Here is a 25,692-nt window from a genome sequence, read left to right as displayed (position 1 = left end):
CGTTGGCCTTCCAGTCAACTCTAGATGTCTAATCCTTCAAACTAGTACAGGTACAAATCACACTTCTCTTCTTTCACTTCCAATTAATCGATCAAAAAATAATTCACTTGTTAGGCAACCTAATTCAAGTCCAAATCGGATACTAATGTTAACCCCTGAAACGATAAACCAAATGAGCTGAGCCCAACCAGAGCACAATCACGAAATTTTTTAATGGTGCCTTAAGCTAGGGGCAACAAGGGACCAGACGTAGCAGAGCCAGAAAGCCAAAGAGCATGACTTGATAGACCCAACCCTAGGTGGATGCTCACATGAAGGCTGTAGACATATCCTCTCTCTTCTACATGGGAAGATAGACCACTAGAGTGACAATAGCACTTGTTAAATGAACGACCAATAACGGTCTATCACTGACTTTCTTCCTTGACGCTAGCCCTCACTAGATCCCGAGCAACTCTTAGATGAGCTCCTCTTATCTCTCCTCAATCCTCCGGTGGTGTTGGTCCCACAAACATGATGCACAAGTGCATACTCGAACGGACAATTGGCTATTTGGTAGGTGGCCAAGGGAATCCTCCTTTGTGTTTTCCCCTTTTTGGTTTCTCTTGCAGTCACAACGCAATGTATGACATTTTTCTCATCGCAGATATCAGCCGTAGGTAGGGATGCCCGTTTAGTGGTCCCAAGCTTAGCTTTCATTGTATCTGATTTTTTCCAGTCTCATAGGCCCTTTGGTCTTTCATAGATGTTAATAAACTTTCTCTGTCTCTCCATACCCCATCCTACTAGCTGAGAGGGGTATCATGCCTCTCAAAGGGGAGGCACTACCAATTCATGGCTTACCTCAACAAAGTTGAGAGGATGGATGGCAACAAGATACCTCACAAGGTATTGGAACCTACCCGAACCACTAGTGGTACCGAGATGGGATGGAATTATAAGGTATAGCAGCTGCCCAAGTGTTTTTTTGATACAAAGCTTCCATAGTGGCTTGCCATTCTGGCTTGTCTACTACATCTTGGAGGTACACTGGCTCTTCTGGAGCAATGATGGTAGTCATAAGAGCATAATTGGTGGTTTCAATCCGAATTGCTTTGCCTTTCTGAGCATATGTCAATCTTGCTAGTGGTTTGCTTTCTCTGGTAGACTATCTGAGCTGCTGTGCTTCTTGGGGTGTGTCCGGCAATTCTTGCTCCTCTTCATCCCCCTTTTCAGTAAATGACTGAGTAATCAGTGTGATCATCTCCTGTGTATTTGATGTTTTCCAATCTTAGTCTTCCTAAAAAATTCCATCTTTGGAGATGATGAACTTTTCGTTAATAGGATCATACAATTTGTATGCTTTGCTTTCTTGGACAGCCACAAGATGCAAAAATACCTTGGACCCACTACTGACTAAAGATAAGCATCAAGATCACAATGTCACAGATCAGGAAGACATATCGAGGTTTAAAAGGCATCTGATATGCAAAAAGAGAAGAAGCTCACATGACCTATAGAAGCACGCAGAGCATGCCACGTATGCACCGGGTACGGGCGGTCCCAAGCCCTACCGTCCCCTAGCCATATAATGCCCCTCTCTCCTCCCAAAAAATCCCGAGAGTGGGCAAATGAGGCCTTTATATCCAAGGCCCCCTAATATACACTTTTTGATTATGGGATTACTCCCATCCGATTCCACATGTCAAATAGGCACGGCTCCCCTCAAATGAACCAAGCTCCAACGCAAATGAGGGGTGAGGCAACCACCTCCAACACCCCCCTGTGGACAAACCCCGAAGTACAATTGATCAAACAAAGGCAGCCCACAGCCAAGTCAAGGCTGGGCCAACAAAACAAGGCCACGTGAGACAAACCAGACGAGGCACAGCCGCCCAAAGTCCAGGTTGACCAAACACCGATGATCTGCCAGGAGTAGTCAACCACCAAAGCCCACGGGAGGAAACACATGCACCAAGGAGATAGAGCTGCCACTAAAATTAAGGTACAAGTGCACTTAAACGCCGCCATGAATCACGCCAACTCTGCCGCCAAACAATCTACGACCGCCAAATGTCAACCACGCAAGGGTCATGTCGAAATGCATAGTCAAGTTCACACGTCTGATACCTGCTCTGATACCATGTTAGCACGCAGAGCGTGCCATGTGTGCACCGGGTACGGGGGTCCCAAGCCCCGGTCCCTAGCCATGCAATGCCTCTCTCTCCTCCCCAAAAAACCCGGGAGGTATGAGAGAGAGTGGGCAAATGAGGCCTTTATATCCAAGGCCTCCCAATATACACTTTTTGATTATGGGATTAGTGCCATCTGATTCCATGTGTCAAATAGGCGCCACCCCCCCCTCAAATGAACCAAGCTCCAATGCTAACAAGGGGTGAGGCCACCACCTCCAACAACCTACAAGTGGAGAAGGGAAGGTGGACAAAACCTAGGGTAGCAAGAGAAGTAAGATATGCAAAATCTTCCCCACAAGGGAGGTGGAAAATGAGCAGCACATACTTCTAAGATGCCGTGCCTATGCACACATCAGAGAAAGATACGATGGAACAGGGGCAACCTAAAAACTCTATTAGAGCAGCCGGCCACAAAGCTAGGAAGCTATATACAAGAAGTTTTGGAACACTGCAATAAGCTACTTGGACTAGCACACAAGCTTCATAGCAAGTCTATAGTATTTTTCTTTCACCAGATGTAAAAGACCATTGTTTGTTACTAGTGATAACCAATCCCATAGATCCAGTAGGGTCTCAAGGGGACTTTAATACAATCATGCACCTAGTGAGCTCCCAATTAAGCTCATCTTCTATAGACATTCCTATTTATGAATTTTCGATGAGGGTTTTATTGATCCCCAAGATATACTCGGATTCATCTCCCTCACTCACTTATGATGTCTATTGGTCAATTTCGGGTCACGCCGACTCCGAATTGAGAGTGGGCAAGCCGAGGGAATACCCAAAGAGAGACAGATTTGTGCCTTATGTGATACACATGAGATCGAGTCAGAGGAGCATTTCATCTTCAAATGCCCAGTATATTACAAGATCTAAGGCCGCTACTACTGTCTCTTTAGGGATAGCTCCGGACTACTCCCCCAATTCCTTTCCTATATGCTTGGCAGCCGTCATTCATGAGGCAGTTAAGCATCGAGAGCACTTGCTCAAATTACAGAGGTAGGTAAGGAGCACAGAAGCAGAACCATCTGAGAGCATGATCACTGTATTCTTTCAGCCAAATCACACAGACCCTCGGCCCTCAATTAGTCAACGAGGTAGAGATCCCGAGCCAGCGACAAGACATACCTGACAGAGAGAAAACACATAGATCACGCTCGGGGACATCCCTTCCATGTTCAATCTCAAGGCGCAACCTACATGACTTACTGGAGTTACTGTGGCTCTACTCAGAGTTAGAGCTACAACAAGGAGACCATGCCAGACCACACCCATAGATATCCGCTCGCGCTCTATCTCTGATCTTATACGTATCACAGCCTCGCCTGCCTTTGGGTCCATGAACTCTCTTCTAGAGCTCCAGTATCCGTTGTATCAGGCCAGACTTGGCACAGAACTTGATGTGAAATGATGATGATGTAGATGATGTTATGACGATGTCGAATTGATGCTTTCCAAGCCTACGTATCTTTTAGAATAGAGCATAGTTGATCATGATCGTTTTAGTAGCTCCATCCTTTCAACTTGTTGTATCAGGTTTTCTACAGTCTCATAGCCATTGGTCTTACAAAGACTTTACTAAACTCTCTCTCTCTCTCTCTCTCTCTCTCTCACCACCCTCTACGCGTTTGAGTCAACTCAATGACATATTGGAGTGGAGAAAAATGTTAGAAACGGAAGCGGAAAAATGGTGCTGAAGCAAGCTGGAATGAAAAAATGGAGCTGAAGGAAGCTGGAATGAAATTGCAAAAACAATGATGAACTAAAAAGCTAGGGTAGTATAGAGATGAAACTCTAGAATGCTAATTGGGTAAAAAGATGTGAGGCAGCCAGCTCACCCATAAACTCAACGTCTAGCTGACATTAGGCATAAAAAACCTTAATACAGGGAAAAAGTGTTCCTAGCACCTTATTCCATAACATTGGGCACTGCCTTAGGAAATATAAATATTTTAACACCCCCTTGCAGTGACGATGTCAAACTGTACAAGGTAAACATCAATCACCAAATGGATATAAGTTTAAAACTTTGCAAAAAGCCTCAAACTTTGGAAGAAGTAATGCTTTGCTGAAGAGACCTACCACATTCTGCTGATGTCCCGTGCATGTAGCCGCTTCTTGATATAATGATAATGAGTTTCAATGTGTTTCATACAAGCATGAAACACAGGATTCCACGCCACTGCAAGGACACTCTAACTGTCAGTGAGTATTGGAGTAGGCTCCTGCAATGAAGCAAACCCTCAACCAAATACACTCAACTGTGGTCATGAACGCTGCCCTGTACTCAGCCTCACATGATGAGGTAGCCATTGTAGATTGTTTCTTGCTTAACAAAGAAATGCACAAGTCCCCAGATAGAAATCGTTACAACTAGTGGATTGCCGAGCATAAAATCACCAACCGTTGTAAGCATGTAGTGAAAGTCACCCCACCTGGGAAAGAGCAAACTAAGAGTTTGGTTGTCTTGCAAATAACGGAACACACACTTCATAGCTTGCCAATGTGAAGTCTTTGGGACTGTGCATAAACCTTCTCAATTGGGACACTGCATATGGAACTCAGGACATGTGTTGCATAAATAAAAAAGACATCCCACAACCTGGCGGTAAAAAGAGGCATCTAAAGGTTCACTGGCATTGTGAACTACCAGCTTAAAACTCAGCGATTTTTGCAGCATTAGTACCAGTGAGCAGCATGTCATCGACATAGTGAACAATGATGAGCAAAACCCCCCTTCCTTCCTGACATAGAGGGTGCTCGCATGTGAACTATTCTGCATTGCCTGGCTGGTCAAAAAGGCATCTATCTTTGCATACCAAGCTCGAGGAGCTTGCTTCAAGCCATACAAGGCCTTTCGCAAGTTGCATACATAGAGGGTGCTCGTATGTGGACTATTCTGCATTGCCTAGCTGGTCAAAAAGGCATCTATCTTTGCATACCAAGCTCGAGAAGCTTCCGATACAAGGCCTTTCGCAGTTTGCATACTTTGGTTTCCTTGCCAAGTTCCACAAATTTAATGGGTTGCAGGTTCCACAAATTTAATGGGTTCACAAACATACCTCCTCCTACAAGTCTCCATTCAAGAATGCACCTTTAATGTCTAGCTGATGGATCTTCCATCCATGAAATGTGGCCAATGCAACCACACCCCTAATGGTGGTCATACGAGAAGTGGGGACAAAGGTTTCATCATAATATGTGCCTTTCTGTTGTGCATAGCCCTTTGCTACAAGACGAGCTTTGTACCTATCAATGGAACCATCTACTTTTCTTTTGAGCTTGCACACCCACTTCATACCAATTGCCTTCTTGCTGACAGGCAAGCCCACCAACTCCCACGTGTGGGTTTTTTTAATGGAGTCAAATTCCGCTTGCATTGCCTGCATCCGATGCACATTCTCTCGTGCATCATCAAAACTATCAGGCTCATCTGCCCCATGTATGTTGGTGACCCACACATAAATGGGCATCCTCAGCATCGCTAATACCACTCTGTTTAAGGCTAGGAACTGGTGCTGAAAGTTTGCTGTCCTCAAGAATGCCGATCAGACAATGACGTACTGATCTTGCTTCCTGCACTTCTATACTTTCATGTGCTATGACATCATCAATCTTGTCCTGAGAAACAAGCTCAGCCCTAAGCTAAACTGAGGCATCACCCACTGGAGTATCTTGCTGCAAATTCTGATTTTCCACTGGCATATCAGGTGCAGCATCAAAGTAAATGGGTAGTAGCCTGTCCGAGGGTTCAGAAGGACCCTGATTTCTGCCAAAACCAGCAAAGGGCATATCTGCATTTTCAGCAGAGATAACATCCCGACTAGTGATAACCTGCTTGGTCATGGGATTATAAACTCTATACCCCTTGCTTTTACTGTTGAAGCGGATAAAGATGCAGTATCAGCCTTGTCATTAAGTTTGCCACGCAACTCTTGAGGCACATGCTACACAACCAATTGTATGAAAATAGCCCACATGGGGCTTACGACCAAACTATGCTCGATAAGGTGTCAGACCTTAAGAGCCTTCATGGACACTTGTTCAGAATATGATTCGAGCACATGATGGCTTCCATCCAAAGTTTGTGTGACACCCCTTTTGCTCTTAGCATGTATCTCTCAATCTCTGAAAGTGACCGGTTCTTCCTTTCATCCTTCCCATTCTGACGAGGAGTATACCTCACCGTATACTGATGTGTTTTCTACCATGACCACTTCCTAAGGGTCTCATCAAACCTCAGTATCTCGAGGACATGATGGTCTCACATGCACTGCGGGTCGCCATTGGTCAGTTGTGGATTGAGGCAGGGAGAGTTGCAAGCATACCCAGAGAGTAGAGGACTTGCATAGTATGCCAGATGGAGGAGATTGAGACAGAGGAGCATGTCTCCCCAGTCTAGTATGCCTCTTTCAGGAGGGGCATGGCTTTGGTTGCTGATCTATTATCCCAATCAGGTTTGTGTTGGGCTCTATCCGATTGAGATGCGACAACATAGAGATATACTAATCCGACAGACCAGAGAGCAGCATGGATTGATCTCACAGGTCACCGAGATCGACTTCTATGCATCTAGGTCAGCTACCAGTGAGGATAAGGGAGAGAAACTTGATGAGATGAGAGCATCATGGATTAATAGTGGGAGTGTCCACCACGATGCTGCCAAATGAGGGAGACACACTCCACGTACGACACGGAGAGGGACCAAAGTACGCACGATCAAGATTCGGTCTATCTCAGCCCTCCTTAGAGGTGACCGCCAAAGACAAGGCATCACCCTTGACGTAGCCCACCGGATCCAGAGATCGAGGAGACCACGCCCTCCCCCTTGCGAGAGACAGCTCAACAGACACAGATACGAGAGCTCCTCACATCTCATCAGAGAGCCACTAGGTTACTTGGATATACTGAGCATGTACTAAGGGTGCTAGCTCTGAGCACCTGATACTTCTCTGTTATTTTTCTTTTGCTAACTCTAGTATTGTGACACTTGATTCACCAATTTAGTACTTTAGCTTTCAGCAAGGGTCTTAATGAACCCTTTGCTTCAGCCCTCAGTGGCTTGTATGAGCTACTTTTTGGCTTGTACTTTGTCACATAGGCCCGCAAGGCCTCTTGCAGATGTTGATAAATATCTCTCTCTCTCTCTCTCTCTCTCTTTCTCTCTCTCTCTCTCTCTCTCTCTCTCTCTCTCTCTCTCTCTCTCTACGGCGGATCAAAGAGCAGTAAGCTCCAGGATACAGTGGAGTAGAGGAAAGGGAGCTAACTGATATGAGGGCAACGTGCCACTGGGATGCAAAGATCACGGGCAACACAGAGAGTGCCGAGAGCACATTTTACTGAGGTCCGACCTATCAAAGCTTTCCTCATAGGGGACTGACAGAGAAGAGGGGTCACCCTAGACGTAGCCCAGAGAGTTCAAAGGTCGAGTGTAGGCCATCTTCTGGTGGTTCTAGTGATGCCCTATAGGCCATGGTATGTGCCTTGTAGGCATAAGTGTAGGCACTTATAGTGTTAGTGCCTTTTAGGCCTAATAGGACACTTAGTCCTATGTGACATCTAGGACACTTAGTCCTAGGTCTAGGTACAAGTACTTTGTACTCATGTGTTTTTCATCTATCTAGGACTTTGATGTGACGGCTGTTATACTTCGACTCACTCGTACCTACACTCTATCTTCTCACCATACCTTCAGTGGTATCAGAGCCCAGCTTTGCTTCCTGTGCCTCTTGTCCGTACTGTCCGTACAGCCACGTACGGATATCGTACGTTTCTTGCAGCCGCCCGTACATCTGTCGCAACTGAATCTGTACCTTCGTCGTACGCTTGTACCTGCACTCCGTACAAATCTGTACCTGCACTTCGTCCGTACCTACATTCAGTACTACGACGTACTGTACTTCACCATGTACGCCCGTATTGCATCGCCGTACATGTGCATCATCGTACATCTACATCGCCGTACCTACGCGTCACCGTACATCTGCATCGCCATACACGTACATCACCGTACATGCACGTGGGAGCCTCCGTACATCTGCAGTGCTTCAGATTCCCGTTCAACGTATGGCCGTACAACCGTACACCGTACAGTCGTACTGTACAGTCGTACTTGAGCTCACCGTACAACCGTACACTATACTTGAGCTGTCCGTACAGCTGGTACTTCTCTCGAGACTGCCGTACAGGTGTTGCACGTGTGAAGTCTCTTGCAGGACTTTGGCAAAATTTGGGGCTTTCAATACCTTTAGGAGAGATTCGGGATTTGGTCTGCAATTTCTTTTTGATTGCAGTACATTGAATCACATTTGCAGGACATTGAGTCATTCTAGAGAACATTGAGCCACTTTTGCAAGACATTGAGTCAGATTGCAATAAATTGGGTCACATTTGCAAAATCTCAGCAAAATTTGGGGCTTTTCTGCATTTGCCCTCTTTTTGGCCTATTTGCCCTCAATAAAGTTGGGGCTTTTGCCAAATTTGCTGTTTTTTGCAGTGAACATTGCCTGTCACAATCACATTTGGTTCCGATCTGCATTTGCCCTTTGATTTGGGTCTGAAATTTGCAGATATTTGCTGTCATTTTTGGGACAGCCAGCTTTTTGCAGTGATAGCCTTGAGGCTTTTGGGTTTTCAGGTCTTTTTCAGGGTATCACATTTGCTATGGCTGAGAACAATCAAGATTTATTTGGAGTTCTTCGTGAAGATGATAAGTTGGATGGAACCACCTATCCGATGTGGTCTTATCTCATGAAACATATTCTTGTTGCAAAACATTTGTGGAATATTGTTTCTGGGGCTGATCTGAGGCCAGCCAATGCTACAGTGGTTGCCTCTACTGCTGGTCCTTCTGCAGGGGGTACTCCTCCTGATGCCTTTTCCTCTAGCACTCCTGCTGCTGCTCTTCCAGCTCAAGAACAGTCAAGATGGGATGTAAGAGATGCAAATGCACATTCATGCATTGCTTTATCATGCAAGAGAATCATTATTCCACACATCCGGTCTTGCAGGACAGCAAAGGATGCTTGGGATAAAATGGCTTCTTTCTATCAGATGTGCAATGAAGCTCGTGTTGCATATTTGAGAAGGCAATTACAGGAAGTCAATATGAATGAAGGTGAGTCAATGGATGCATACTTGACAAAGGTCAAGGACCTCATGGAACAGCTTGCCAACATTGATGAGGTGGTGCCAAAGTCATAGCTTGTCAGTACCACATTGAATGGACTGCCAGATACATATCAAGGGTTTGCTACAACCCTTCGATTAGTGGCCATGGGTAATCTAGACCACTATTCTTTTGATCAGCTAGTTACTTTGCTTTTGCAGGAAGAGCAAAGTAGAGCTAACAGACAAGCCATTATTCCTGATCATGCATTTGCTTCACAGCAGACAGGAAGAGGCAAGGCTTCCAAGCCTATGGGCAAGCAAAAATCTGCGCATAGCAGCTGCAATTCCTCCCATGCATCTAAAAATACAGCAAATAAGGCAAAGAAGAAAAGATGCAACTATTGTCCCAAGCCTGGACATGACATTTCAGAATGCAGAAAGCGCATTGCTTCGGAGAAAAAGAAAGCATGATTGACAATTAATGCCTCACATGGCATTGAATCCCATGAGCCAGCAGATGCTTGATATGCACATGCTCTTCAAGATGATAATTGGCATGGGCTGTCCATTGCTCATTTGATCCCTCCAAAGCTGATGCACTCTTTACTGCTAATGATGCTCATTTCTGGTACTTTGATAGTGGTGCTTCCAAGCATGTCACGTCTTGCAGACAGTTGTTTCATTCTTTACCTGATGCACCTCGAGGGGGGACTGTTACATGTGCTAATAATGCTTCCTTCATATGCTGTAAAAAGAGTTGGAGATGTGCAGCTCACATCCATTTCCAGCCATCTTGTCACTCTGACAAATGTTCTTTTTGTGCCTGGCATTGAAGTCAACTTGATTTCCATTTTAGCAATTGCTACTTCAGGTTTCAAAGTAATTTTTTATGGCTACAGATGCCTAGTATATGATCTTCGTGATGACAATGCCATAGTTCTCACTGGCACTTTGCAAAAAGGGCTTTATCACCTTGATCATCATCCAGCTGCACTTTCTATTGAAGCATTGGCTATTTCAGATTCACAGCTTGCTGAAACTCATCTTTGGCATGAGAGAATGGGCCATCTCAATTATAGAGCTCTTGCAAAGCTACATTCACAGCAGATGGCAAATGATGTACCTCAGACTCACACAGTTTCCAAACATGTGTGTGAGGGTTGTCTTTTGGGTAAGATGCATCGATTTCCTTTTCAAAAGAATTGTCCAAAACTCTCACAAAGGAAATTGCAGCTAGTACATAGTGATGTCTGTGGCCCAATGAGGACAAATGCCATTGGGGGGTATAAGTATTTCATGACTCTCATTGATGATTTCACAAGATATTGCTGGGTATATCCTTTAAAGGCCAAATCTGAAGTTTTTTTATGCTTTCAGAGATGGCTGAATATGGTTGAGAATGAATCAGGAAGCAAGCTTGTCACCCTCAACACAGATAGGGGGGGTGGGTATATGTCAAAGGAGTTTGATGCATTTCTGTCCTCACGGGGCATTATTCACTCATGCACTACTCCTTACACTCCTCAGCAGAATCCTGTTTCTGAAAGGAAAAACAGGTCCACAATGGAGATGGCCAGATGCATGCTTAAGGCCAAGTCTTTGCCCAATAAATTTTGGCTTGACGCAGTAATGTGTGCCAACTATGTGCTGAATAGATCACCTACACGGGCATTAAAGACTATTACACCTTATGAAGCATGGAAAGGCAGGAAGCCTTCACTTTCACACATGAAAGTTTTTGGGTCTCTTGCATATGTTCATGTACCATCTCAGCTGAGACATAAGCTTGATGGCAAGGCAATCAAATACATATTCATTGGTTACAGCCAAGAGAGCAGAGGATATAGGTTATATCAACCAAATACTGGGAAGATTATTGTTAGTAGAGATGTGATCTTTGCTGAACATTCAGCTTCTCCTCTTGTGGACTGCAAAGCAAAGCCAGATGTTGACATGTTTGATGCCTTTGAATCTTGGTTACCTCTGCCATCACCAGAAGAGGATTTTGAGCAGCAACATGAGCCTCCTGCAGGCCCTCCACTAAGCAATAATCAGCCTCAACCTCATGCTGATTTGCAGGTTTCTCTTCCGGCACAAAATGATCTCACTACTCATGATGCAGTCATTGAAGAAAGAGCTGTCAATAGACAGCAAAGGCAAGTTCCCAGATGGCTTCTTGATACATTGAGGGACAGCAAACAAGATCAGCCTTTTGCTGCCCGGACAAGATCAGGGAATAGACAGCATGGTCACTTTCTTGAGTTTGCACTCCTTGCTACAGCTTGCAATGAAGAGCCTTTGTGCCATAAAGATGCTTTTGACAGTGAAGAGTGGATGGATGCAATGAAAGCTGAGTTACAATCTATTGCCAAAAATGACACATGGGAATTAGTAGATCTCCCACCTGGCAAGCATGCCATTGGAACGCGGTGGGTCTACAAATTAAAAAGGAAATGTGATGGCAGCATAGATCGATACAAAGCCCGTGTTGTTGCAAAAGGGTATGCCCAACAACAAGGCATTGACTTTGAGGAGACATTTGCTCCCACATCCAGGATTACTACCATTCGATGTGTCATTGCCATTGCAGCCCATCATCATTGGCAAGTGCACCAACTTGACATCAAGACCGCTTTTCTTCATGGGGATCTGCAGGAAGAAGTCTATGTCACACAACCTCCTGGCTTTGAGGTTGTTAATTCTGAAAATAAGGTATGCCGGCTTAGAAAAGCCCTTTATGGTTTGAAGCAGGCACCCAGGGCATGGTATGCCAAAATTCATGCACACTTACTATCCCTTGGTTTTCAGAATAGTCCCACAGAACCCACTCTTTATGTCCGTGGGAGTGGATCTGATTTTTTAGTGCTGATTTTATATGTGGATGATATGCTCATAACGGGCCCAAATACTCAACAAATTGCAGCTTTCAAGGCTGATTTGCACCAGATTTTTGACATGTCAGACATGGGCCGGCTCCATTGTTATTTGGGCATTCAGTTTGCTCATGTTAAGGGGGGTATCATGATATTGTTGGGGTAAAGGCACATTGCCAACCCTTCATTAAAGATAGGACACCTATGACTGTCTTAAGACAGTCATAGGGCAAACCTAATCCTAATAAAACAAATGAGTTTGTGGTGTGGCTCATCACTTCACACCCACACACCTTGAGTCTTCTCTCTTACTCTCTCACTCTTGCTCTTCTTCCCCCTTCAGTCCCTTTCAACTGGTATCAGAGCAAGGTTTTCCCTCTTGCTTGGCCTCTCCCCTTCGACCTCTACAGTGCCGTACGGACGTACGACGTCCGTACAGCCGTACGGAAGGGCGCGTGGGCACGGGATCGTCGCGGACCGGTCGCGAGCTGTGGCGAGGACACGGGAGCAGAGCGGGTGCGAGCGCGGTCATCGAGCGGGCGCGGGCGCAGTCATCTAGCGGGCGCAGGCGGGCGCGGGCCTTCTTTGCATAGCAGCTGCTAGCTGCAGCTTGAGGCGCCGCATCAAGCCAGCAGCCAGCAGCTGCTAAGCCTCTCGAGGCGTCGCACAGTCTACTCCAAGGGCAGCCGTACGGACTACCGTACAGTCGTACGGACTGCCGTACAACCGTACGGACGACGCCGCCACACTTTTTCGACTGTTTTTTCCTCTTCCGGGATTCCGTACAGGAGCCGTACATCTGTACGGATCTCCACAGCGCAGGTACAGGGAGCTGCTTCCTACTTTTGCAGCAGGAGTACATTTTCTTTGTTTGGGGAAGAAAAAGAGGTGAAAGCGCATTCTGCTCTTCATTCCTCTTGATTCAAGGTCTTTTTTCAGTTCACCAAACTGTGTTATCTTGACAGTACAGCAAGTACTTTCATTCATCTCGTGCTTGAGGTGAAGAGAACCACAGTGTGTGGTTGATTGCACAGCTATTTTGTTCTGGGAAGGTAATGCCTTGATTTTGCAAGAGGACATATGCTTTTACTGGGTTTGAATCTCAGTTTACAGGTGAGCAGATCATAGGGCTTTTGCCCGGAAGGTGATGCATTGTATGCCTTGAGGCAGTGTGGTGCCAGAGAGAGCACACATTTGTCTTGATTTCCGCAGTGTCGAGGTGACATTTTCTTGCAGGTCACATTTCTTGTGCCACACTCAGAGAACTTCAGTTGAGCCACGCTTGGCCAGGGCGCATCGAGTTTACTCGGTCCCTAACTGTCCTTCGTTGACAGTGCTCAAAAGGTTCCTCATTGAGTGTTTGTACGTTCGGATCTGTGTATGTCATTTCTACACAGGGCAGTATATGCATTACACTGGTGGATGATTTTGTCAGAGAGATTTTCATATTGCATGCTACCTCAGTGTTGAGGTGTTCTCCACTTGATTCAGCTGTCAGATCAAGGGGCTTTTGCCCAGACTTTGTTTGATAGCACTTGGGTTACCGACAGAGATCTTCAGATGCATTTTCTCCCCTTGGTAAAAGGGTGATTGCTTGGGATTTATCCCATTTTCTGTTGCAGGTTCTGTGACAGGCTGAAGTGTCATTTTTTTTGGGGTGTTTGCCAAGTGGTTTATGCAATTTAACTCAGTGCAATACCTCATCTGAGGTGGGAGAAGTGATCAGTACAGTCAGTACAGCAGTGTTTACAGCAGTGTTTGTGCTTTGTCAGATGATTATGCACTGTTAAGCACTTGTTGAGCAGCTGCAGCAGTCTGAAATTACTGTTTTTATGCCTCTTTGAGCACGGTACAGTGTGTCAGAAGGTACAGTATTTGCAGGGTCATTTACTGTTTTGCTGCAGTTTTTCCTGACAGTAAAAACAGCACCATTGAGAGTGCTTCTGGCTCTTGAATAGAGCAGGTTTTTTCTGAGAAATCAGAATTTTTATTCAGTCTTTTTTACTTCCAGGGAGTCAGGTACTTTCCTTATCTGATATGGCATCAGGGGGAAGTGATTCTTCGATTCTGAACATAAAGAAACTGGAAGGAGCACACAACTATGCATTATGGGCAGAACAGTGCTTGAATGTACTTCTGTTAAAGAAGATTGCTAAGCCCATAAGGGTGAAGGGTGTCAAGCCATCTGACATGGCAGCTGATGACTGGGAAGAGCTTGATTTGTCTGCGAGGGCAGCTATCATGCTCACTATTTCAGACACTCTTGTGTTCAATGTTCAGGCTGAAAAGACCTCTTATGGTCTATGGCAAAGACTAGAAGAATTGTATGCCCAAAAGAGCTCAGCCAGTAAGGTTTATTGGCTGAAGAAGCTGGTCGATCTTCGCATGAAGGAAGGTACAGCTATGACCTCACACTTGAGTGAGTTCAATGCCATCTTTACACAGCTGATTGCACAGGGGTTGAATCTTGATGAGGAGTTCAAGGCTACTTTCCTGTTGTGTACCCTCCCTGAGAGTTGGGACACTTTCAAGACCACCCTGTCTAATTCAAATGTCACTCTTATATATGCTGATGTAGAGAGCTCTCTCCTTATGGAGGAGATGAGCAGGAAGAATAATGCGGGCAGCAAGTCTTCAAATGCTTTGCAGGTACAGGATAGAGGCAGGACTCAGCAGAAGGGGAGATCTGCTAGTAAGTCCAAATCCCGAAGTCAGTCCCGTAGTAAAAAGGATATTGAATGCTTTTATTGTGGCAAGAAGGGACATGTGAAGTCTAAGTGCTTCAAGTTCATACGGGATCAGAAAGCCAAGAAGGCTGAAACAAAGGATGCAGGAAATGCAAGCAAAGGCAAAGGCAAGGCCAAGGCAGATGATTTGGATGCAGTGAATGTTGCAGCAGAGGATAGTGACAGTGACATACATGATGTTTTATGCTCTTCTGCTGTAATAGCACATGCCTTGGTTATTGATGGTCATGACATGCACACCTGGCTCTTGGATTCAGGTGCCTCTTTTCATGTTACTCCTCATAGGGAGTGGTTTACTTCCTACACAGGTACTCATGGAGTTGTTCATCTTGGGAACAACTATGCATGTCAGATTGCAGGGATTGGCAGTATACAGATAGTATTTCCTGATGGACGCATGTTCATGCTTGATGGTGTCCGCCATGTGCTGCAAATCAAGAAAAATCTGATTAGCACTGACTTATTGGATGACAGTGGTTACCACACCACATTCCAAGTGGGTGATTACTGATGGCCAGACTATAGTGGCTGAGGGTTTTAAGAGTGATACCTTGTACCCTCTTTATGTTTCCAGTGTGGGTAATCATGTTGTTGCCATAACCGAGCTGCCAAAGGTTTCATTGTGGCATAGCCGGTTAGGACACATGTCTGTTAAAGGAATGCAAGAACTGTCACGTTTGGGTTATCTGCCGCCTCTTTCTTTTTCAGATTTGCCTACTTGTGATCATTGTATATTTGGCAAGCATTCTGTGACTCCTCATAAAAGGAGAACTCCCCAGAATAGAGCACCACTTGATCTAGTGCACACTGATTTGTGTGAGATGCCACAGTTATCACTAGGGGGTGCAAAATATTTTATTACTTTCATTGATGATGCCACACGCAAAGTGTGGGTCTATTTCTTGAAGCATAAGGGAGATGCCTTAGATGCTTTCAAGAAGTTTGTTGCTCAGGTTGAGAATCGGACAGGTCGCAGGCTGAAATGCCTCAGGTCCGATAATGGGGGTGAGTATGTGTCACATGCTTTTGTGCAGTTTTGCCAAGCTAAGGGCATCAAACAGGAACTCACAGCTCCTCATAATGCATCTCAAAATGGTGCAAGTGAGCGTATGAATCGAACTATTCAGGAGAAAATTCGATGTATGTTGTCTTATGCTCCATTACCCCATGGCTTTTGGGCAGAAGCCGTGCAAACAGCAGTTCACATTATTAACAGGTCGCCAAACAAGGCTTTGGAGTTGAAAGTGCCAGAGGAGGTGTGGTCTGGCAAGCCACCTTCATATAAGCACTTACGTGTATTTGGTTGCGAGTGCTTTGCTCATGTACGCAAAGAACTGCGCACCAAACTGGATCCAAAGTCTATCAGATGCATCTTTATGGGTTATGGTGACGAAGGTGAAATGGGGTATTGGTTATGGGATCCCGTTAAACGGAAGATTATACGCAGCAATGATGTCATCTTTATAGAGGATAGTGTACACAAGGAACCCGTGCAACCTGTGGAATACAGGAGGGTTATTTATGATGATGTTGGACAGCAAAGAATGCCCATTTATATGCAGCAGCAGGCTGCTGCAGATCACCCTGTTCAAGAGGGTATACAGGCTGAAAATCAGCCAGATAATTTTGCCAATGATGCACCACAGGATGTGCCAGCAGATGGGGCTGTAGAACAGCCAGATATGGTGGTACAGCCACCCGTCATGCATGAAGAACAGGCTGGACAGCAGCCTAATCCGGAACATTTTGTTAGGAGGAGCACCCGTGTACAACGGCCTCCTGCCAGGTTTGTTCCAGGAGCCAATAATGTGGCTGATTTTATCATGCTGACAGATTGTGGTGAACCTTCCAGCTTCAAGGAAGCTATGGGAAGAACAGAGAAAAAGAAGTGGGAGAAAGCCATGCAGTCAGAAATGGACTCCCTACTTCAAAATGATACATGGGACTTGGTGCAGTTACCTGCAGGCAGAAAGGTTTTGCCATGCAAGTGGGTTTACAAAGTCAAAGTGGATTCAAATGCTTTACCTAGGTATAAGGCCAGATTGGTTGCCAAGGGATTTAAGCAGGAGAAGGGCATTGACTTTGATGAGATCTTTTCCCCTGTAGTCAAGATGACTACTTTGAGAGCAGTGTTAGCTCTTGTTGCTCATGATGACATGGATTTATGTCAGATGGATGTGAAGACAGCCTTTCTTCACGGAGATCTCCATGATGAGATCTATATGAGTCAGCCAGAGGGATATGCTATTAAAGGGAAAGAGCAGCTTGTGTGTAAGCTCAAGAGGAGCTTGTATGGACTCAAGCAGGCGCCAAGGGAATGGTACAAGAAGTTTGATGCCTTCATGCAGTCCCAAGGGTATCATAGGTGTGAGACCGATCATTGCTTGTACACCAAACGGGCAAAGGATGGCAGTTTGATGCTACTCATTCTATATGTGGATGACATGCTTATTGCCAGTAAATCTCAGCATGAGATTAGTGCTTTGAAGAAACAACTGCATAAGTCTTTTGATATGAAAGACTTGGGTGATGCAAATCATATTCTTGGCATGCGGATTACTCGTGACAGGTCCAAGGGACTTTTGTTTCTGTCACAAAAGGAGTATATTGACAAAGTACTGCTGACAAAGTACTGCAGAGGTTTAAAATGGAGGGGGGGAAGTCTATTAGTACCCTGTTGCCTCCACATTTAAAACTCAGCAGTAAGGACAGCCCCAGATCAGGTGATGATAAGGCTGAAATGGCCAAGGTTCCGTATGCATCTGCAGTTGGTTCTTTGATGTATGCCATGGTTGCCACTCGTCCGGATATTGCTTTTGCGGTGGGAGTCATCAGCAGGTATATGGCAAATCCAGGCAAGCGGCACTGGGAAGCAGTGAAAGGTGTCTTGAGGTATCTCAAGGGTACCAAAGACTTGTGCATATGCTATGGTAGGCAGGATGCATTGGTGCATGGTTTTACAGATTCAGACTATGCAGGGAATGCAGATAACCGGAAGTCTACTACCGGTTATATTTTCACATTTGCAGGAGGTGCTATATCATGGGTGTCTCGGTTGCAGAAATGCGTTGCACTGTCAACCACTGAAGCTGAATATGTTGCAGCCACTGAGGCCTGCAAGGAAGCAATATGGCTTACTCGGCTGGTGGGAGATTTGGGCATTACAGGAGATATGCCAGTTTTGCATTGTGATAGTCAGAGTGCTATCATGTTGGCAAAGAATCCGGTCTTTCATCAGAAGACCAAGCACATAGAAGTGAAATATCATTTCATCAGGGAGGTACTGGAAGACAAGCGACTTGAGCTTGTGAAGGTGCATACTGATGATAATCCTGTAGATTTGCTCACTAAGAGCTTGCCTACAGAGCGGTTTGCACATTGCCGCCACATCATGGGATTAGGATGAGACCATTCTATTTTATGGTCTTGTATACAGTAACTGTATATTGCTGTAATTTTTATTCTTTTCTCCCCTTTAGGCACATAGGCCTTTAGGTGGGAGGTTGTTGGGGTAAAGGCACATTGCCAACCCTTCATTAAAGATAGGACACCTATGACTATCTTAAGACAGTCATAGGGCAAACCTAATCCTAATAAAACAAATGAGTTTGTGGTGTGGCTCATCACTTCACACCCACACACCTTGAGTCTTCTCTCTTACTCTCTCACTCTTGCTCTTCTTCCCCCTTCAGTCCCTTTCAGATATCTCAGTCCAAGTATATTGGACAGCTCCTTGATCGTTTTCAGTTTGAGGATTGCAAGCCAATCTCTACTCCAGTGGACCCTGCTTCAAATTCTCAGCTCATGATGGGAGCCCACCATGTGATATCACTCTTTATCAGCAGGCTGTTGGATGCCTTATTTATTTATGTCACACCAGACCTGACTTGCAGTATGCAGTATCTCAGCTCAGCAGATTCATGCACATGCCCAGTTCACAGCATTGGCAGGCACTGAAGAGAGTCTTCAAATGAGGCACTCAAGATTTAGCCCTCTTCTATGGTGATCAAGGTTCACTTACCATGCATGCTTACATGGATAGTGATTGGGCAAGATGTTCCGACACCAGAGTGTCACATACTAGCAATTGTTTTTTGCTTGGCAATTCATGTGTCTCTTGGCTCAGCAAGAAGCAACCAACAGTTGCCACGTCTAGCTGTGAGGCTGAGTACAGGGCAGCTTTCACCGCTACAGTAGAGCGTGTTTGGCTTCAACAGTTACTTACAGATCTTGGTATTTGCCAAGCATCCTCCACTATTGTCTACACTGACAGCCAGAGTGCTTTGGCCATTCCGCGTAGCCCAGTGTTTCATGCGCGTACCAAGCATATTGAAGTTCACTATCATTATGTTTGGGAGCGGTTGTCAGCAGGAGACATAGAGTTTTCCTATCTTCCCACAGAGGACAACATCGCAGATATGTTTACAAAGGCACTTCCTCGTCCCAAGTTCGAAGTCTTCCGACAGGCTTTACACTTGGTTCCCTTTGTTACATGATCTGACATTCCTTGTACATTCATAGGTGGCTATATCCTTTTGGATGAACATGTGCCACCATGACCAGAAACTACTAGGTATTCTGAGACGTTTCTAGAGTACTTCAGCCCATCCCATAGAGGGGGGTTTGTAGGCCATCTTCTGGTGGTTCTAGTGATGCCCTATAGGCCATGGTATGTGCCTTCTAGGCATAAGTGTAGGCACTTATAGTGTTAGTGCCTTTTAGGCCACATAGGTCACTTAGTCCTATGTGACACCTAGAACACTTAGTCCTAGGTCTAGGTACAAGTACTTTGTACTTGTGTGTTTTTTTCTATCTAAGACTTTAATGTGACGGCTGTTCTACTTCGACTCCTTCGTACCTGCACTCTCTCTTCTCACCGTACCTTCATCGAGGAGACTATGCCCCTAGCCACAACGCGAGACGGCTCAACACGTAGACACGAGATATTTTCACAGCTCACCCGAGAGCCATCACTGTGCTAGGCTTTGATTTATGAGTCACAGCTCCAAGATCAACTTGATTCAGCCTATGATTGACTGGTTCTGATTATGGTTATGATTTTGCTAACATAGATTAGTACTCAGCAAAGGGACATAGCGCGCCCTTTGCTCCACAACACCCCCCCCCCCCCTCTCTCTCTCTCTCTCTCTCATTGAGACCAAGAAGAGTTACAAGCGTTTGGTGCGACGCAAAAAGCGCCAATTTCTAGCCCGGAATGAGGAGGAGCTGAGAAGTTTACTTTTCAGCTGTGACTCCAAGGAATTCTGGAAGAAATTCCTTCGCTTGAAATCTCAAACTCCTCTTACAGACCCGCAGGTTTGGCTTGCCTATACTTCCACTTTATATGATATTCCAGACCAACCACAGATCGACTTATCCCATGTGCCTAGACCCACCTCCTCTGCCTTATTCTCATCCAGTAGTGTCCGAGCAGCAGTTCATCGTTTGAAGACTGGGAGAGCTAAGGACCATTATGGATTGCAAGCGGAGTATGTAATCCATGGGATTGATGCCTTAGCTACAGTCCTCTCCCGTCTTTTTAACGAGTCCATTTGTACACGTCTTCCACCTAGTTGGCTAGAAAATACTATAGTACCATACACAAGTCGGGGGATCCTTTGGAGGCGTCGAACTACAGGACCATTATGATTGGCCATGTCATGGCCAAGATTTATGCGAACATTCTAGAAGGACATATAAATGACCATGCCGAGGCGACAGGTATGAGAGCTAGAGGGCAGGCAGGATTTCGTGCAGAGTACTCGACTCTAGATCATATCTTCACACTCAGGGCTTTGATTGAGGAGGCGAAGTCACGTAAGCAACAGCTCTATTGTTGCTTCGTGGACTTTAGAAAGGCATTTGACACTGTGCCGCGTTTCAGACTCTTCCAGCGACTTCGTGACTTGGGATTCAGTGGGGAGATTCAATGGGCGATCATGGCCTTGTATGAGAGAGTCACAGGTAGAGTCAGGACACGGGCGGGGCTGTCGGGGGAAGTACGCATTACGATAGGGATAAAGCAGGGGTGTCCTTTGTCTCCGACACTCTTTGGTCTCTATATCGATGAGTTAGAGATGTACATACAGACGATGGGTGGTACAGGTTCTTTACTAGCAGGATCCACGATACCAATTCTCCTCTATGCAGATGACGTGGTTCTTATTTCTTCCTCCCAGCAGGGTTTACAGGCACATCTCCATGCACTCCACAGCTTTTGTCAGGACAGAGGGTTGTCTGTAAACCTTGGGAAGACCAAAGTCATGGTCTTCACAACACATCATACCAGGTTTATAGGAGAGGCGAGTTCTCTTTCACATTTGATGGGCAGGAGGTGGAGCTAGTCAGGGAGTATACATATTTGGGTGCCACATTTAGAGGTCCAGTCTTCACCATGACGCATGCAGCACGAGATAGGATCAGTATGCCGCCTTGGCTCTTCTCGAAAGGCAGTGTGCACAGTCACATTTTCAGCGTCCCGACACGAAGTCCTTACTTTTCGATACGCTGGTGAGACCTGCAGCCATGTATGCTAGCCCCTTTTGGGCAGGAGATCTCAGTGTTGCAGATTGGAGACGAGTAGAGAGGTTACAGATCATCATGTTCTCCAGATCGATCAGAGCGAAGCCCACGGTACCGCATCAGATTATGCTCGCAGAGTTCGGAGCTACACCCCTAGCGCTAGATGCAGCATTTCAGTCAGTTACATACTTGCATAGGATCAGGGCGCTTGGAGACTCAGCAGCAGGCAGAGCACGATTACCGTGGCTAGCACTGACATCCTCGGAGATGTTAGCGGAGAGAGGTCATACTTTTTGTTGGTACCACACACTCTCCACATGGCTCACCTCGTTGGGCTTGGATATGGATAGGCTGCCACCATTTCGATACAGCATAGATGCCCCTCGCCTCCCTCTCACTCGACATGAGCTCAGTCAGGTTATCAGGGCAGATTTATTGCAGCTACACACGTTTCGCACTTGGGTTCATCCCACGGAGCTTCCTACGAAGATGGCCACATACCTTGACCATTTTATCAGGATTTCAGAGGATGGCTTTATCATTTTCCCAGGATATATCCGCGTTCATATGTCGCACTCACTCAGGATTGCCTTGGGCCAGCTCAAGGTATCTTCCCACAGATTAGACGTTGAGGCCGGCAGGATGCGTCGTACAGCTACCGGACATAGACCCAGGCGAGAGACTAGGAAATGCCCTTGTTGCACTATGAGGGAGGTGGAGACTGAGGAGCACTTTGTTTGCAGATGCCCTTTATATTATGAGATCCCTGGCAGATTTCACTGTTTATTTGGGCACGGATTTGGACCTCGCTCTCGGATTATGGAGTATGAGGATCAGTATTGCTTAGCGTTGTTCATCAGGGAGATCACCAGATACAGAGAGAGATTCCTCAGAGAGCACCGTCGCATCCCTGCCAGAGACCTGGTTATTCATGAGGAGCAGGACGAGGCGCAGGACCATGAGCACAGAGATAGCCCATCTTGCCAGAGAGCACCGATGGTTCCACCCCGAGGATGTACATATGACATGATCCGGCAGCACCGCAGGATGATCTTACACAGAGGCCGTACCCGTCGCTTTATTTCTAGACGACGGAGGATGATGGCAGATTTTCGGAGGAGATTGCTCCATGGAGACTTGGCACCGCCAGCAGCCCACTTGACACTTGCCCAGATCTTCACACTCATGGCAGGAGGCATGGTCGATGGCCATGACTTCCATCACTTCTTTGGATCACAAACCCCTTAGGGAAGACGATGTTCCTCATATTTCATATTTTACATTTTGTATCTAGGCATTTTTGGTACTCTATTTCATTTCATTTTGTATCTAGGCCACCTAGTTGGCACATCGTTGATGATGTATTTTCCTTTCGGATGATTTTGTGTCCCATAGGCCATGTATGGCCTTCCGTGGACCTTTAATAAATTTCTTTCTTTCTCTCTCTCTCTCTCTCTCTCTCTCTCTCTCTCTCTCCATACATCTAGGGCTGGGGGAGAGAGGAGTTCTCCACCAAGATCCAATTCTACCATAACCACTTGATGAGGGTCTTGGAGCACGGTATTGTCATCAGACCTCAGTATCTCGAGGACAAGAGAGTCTCACATGCATTGATTATCGCCATCAGTCTATTGCGAGTCTCGTCACATCAATTGAGGATTGAGGCAGAGAGAGCTACAAGCATACCCAAAGAGCAGAGGACTTGCACACTATGCCAAATGGATGAGATCGAGATAGAGGAGCACTTTCTATGTGTTTGTGCAGTCTATTATGAGATCCGAGGACGATATCACTGCCTCTTCCAAGAGGGGCATGGCTTTGGTCCACTTACACCATTGATCCATTTTCCCGATTTGGTCTGTGTTGGGACCTATCTGATTGAGATGCGACGACAGAGAGATATACTAGTGCAACAGACCAAAGATAAGCAAAGATTGAGGCCACAGGTCTTAGAGATCGATAGAGCACAGACACTTGTTAGAGATTTCTATGCATCTGAGTCAGTTGCCGGTGAGGCTGAGGGAGAGGAGCTTGATGAGATGAGAGCATCATGAACTAGCAGTGGGAGTCTCCACCACGATGGTACCAAACAAGAGACACGTGCTCCACATGTGACGTGGAGAGAGCCACGCCGATCGAGGCCCGATCCATCTCAGCCCTCCTCAGAGGTGACCGCCAAAGACGAGGAGTCACCCTTGATGTAGCCCTTCGGATACAAAGATCAAGGAGACCACGCCCTTCACCACATCGAGTGACAGCTCGACCGACACAAATACAAGAGCTTCTCACATCTCATCAGAGAACCACTAGGTTACCTGCATATATGCTACCTGGGCATGTACTAGAAGCATGAACTTTGAGCACCTGATACTCTCCTGATGTTTTGCTTCTACTACTTTGTTTACTAGCTTAGCACTTTAGCTTTCAATCTTTAGCGAGGGCCTTAGTGAGCCCTTTGCTTCAACCCTTACTGGCTTGTATGAGTTACCTTTTGGCTTTGCATTTGTCTCATAGGCCCATGAGGCCTCTCGCAGACGTTATTACATCTTTCTTTCTTTCTTTCTTTCTCCAACCGGCCACTAGATCCACCCCTTAGTGATACTGATGATGCCCACTTAGTGCCTCCACCCCTTAGCTCATTGTATCGATTTCTTTTAGTCTCATAGACCCTTTTGGTCTTCCCAAGACTTTTAATAAACTCTCTCTCTCTCTCTCTCTCTCTCTCTCTCTCTCTCTCCAAACCGACCATTCGATCCATCAAGATCTTCCTTCGGGGCGGGGGGGCGGGGGGTTCCCGTATCTACTAGATTGGACAAAACTTGACTTCGGATTTTGTTAATATATGATGATAGTTGGTGACGGCAATGTTATGACTATGTAGTATTGATGTTCTTATGCCTATGCAGCATTCAGAATTTAGCGTGGGTGTTGATGCTCATTTAGTAGCCCACCCTTTAATCTTGTTGTATCAGGTTTCTCACAACCTCATAGACCCATTCGTCTTCCGAAGATTGTAACAGACTTTTCCTCTCTCTCTCTCTCTCTCTCTCTCCACAAAGTAGGCCTCCACAAAGTAGGCATCCACGAGGATATGGAGGCACAGCTCACTCGTTAGAGGTGCTAGACTATCACCTGCTTCAACAAAAGGTCCTTTGAGTAACTCTTTGAGTAAAATCTCCACACCACGTGTGTCTATCCAACCATCCGAAACAAAGCATACTAGCAATACCTCTCCAACATGCTATAGGGCATCAAATAACTCCTCTGGGCAGTACTCACATTGTACAATAAAGTCATATACACAGTGTACATGATGCAAGGTATGTAAAAGGAGATGAGTAACACTATCATGGTGAAGCAAGGATGCCCTCTATCCCCTACCCTTTTTGCCCTATACATTGGTGAGTTGGCATTATTCATGGAAACACTAGGTGAACAGTTATGCTACTTATACATTTCAATCAAGGATAGTAGAAAATTATAATGCTGTTCCATCCATTTGAACATTAACGTTGTTGAGTCGTATAGATCACCTGATCCTGAATCTTCACACCTGCCAATTTCGAAAGCACCTGTGAAACATCACCCCCAAAAAAATACAAGGTCAATATGTATCACATATATAATGTCACACCAAATATTAACAACATTGAAATGCCAATTGGAAATATCAAGGAATGAAAAAGAAGCCCACAAGACTATAACTCAATTCACATGCCAGAATGTAAAAAGGACATATGCTTTATCAAGAAAAAGGGACCACATGCTCAGCTTTGTTGTAGGGGAGAGAACAATAGTAAAGATCCTGAGACCCACTAAGAAATTGAAAGGCATAAAAACAAAAGAGCTCACTCTGAACCAGCTCAACCAAAAAGCTAGAAGGGAAAATGGCAAAGTACTTATCATGGAGTTCAAGTTAAACCCAAAGACTTTGACTCTTAAGCTCTTGTAATAGAAATCATTCTTTCTTTATTCAATTTCGTCTCTATCAACTAGCAGAAATTAGGAATATCGTGTGATAATTGATGATGGGCTTCATGCACTCCTAGGTGATGCTATATGCACTTCCACCGAACTAATAATCTAATGGTTAACCTTTTTGGTCCAATAGATCAATTTGATGTTCTACGGACCTTCATGTCTTTCTTCATTTTCTCAACAAGGGTCTAGCAATCCCACATACACAGGAACTGCTTTGTTGAGGCAAGGTCTCATCGAGAAAAGAAGACAAAACAAGCCTTAACTACATTTCTTTATGTTTCAATG

The 25,692-nt window shown here is 45.5% G+C and overlaps 1 protein-coding gene across 3 annotated transcripts in view; it reads right to left on the bottom strand.

The window, feature by feature from the left end:
* LOC147881835 (DNA repair protein RadA-like protein) overlaps window positions 1–25,692 on the bottom strand; it is a 204,861-nt gene that overhangs the window by 5,453 nt on the left and 173,716 nt on the right. For all 3 annotated transcript variants that reach the window (XR_015543932.1, XM_087401430.1, XM_087401431.1), the window contains one exon: window positions 24,960–24,998. Coding sequence is in view for 2 of the 3 variants with exons in the window: in XM_087401430.1 (XP_087257556.1) it covers window positions 24,960–24,998 (39 nt within the window). In the remaining variant the exon portion in view is untranslated. The remainder of the gene's footprint in view (window positions 1–24,959; window positions 24,999–25,692) is intronic.

This window comes from Dipteris shenzhenensis, chromosome 30 (genome assembly GCF_047967505.1).
Source record: "Dipteris shenzhenensis isolate YYH24624 ecotype China chromosome 30, Dip_SZ_1.0, whole genome shotgun sequence".
In the NCBI taxonomy this organism is placed as follows: domain Eukaryota; kingdom Viridiplantae; phylum Streptophyta; class Polypodiopsida; order Gleicheniales; family Dipteridaceae; genus Dipteris; species Dipteris shenzhenensis.
This window is presented reverse-complemented; position numbering and strand designations above follow the sequence as displayed.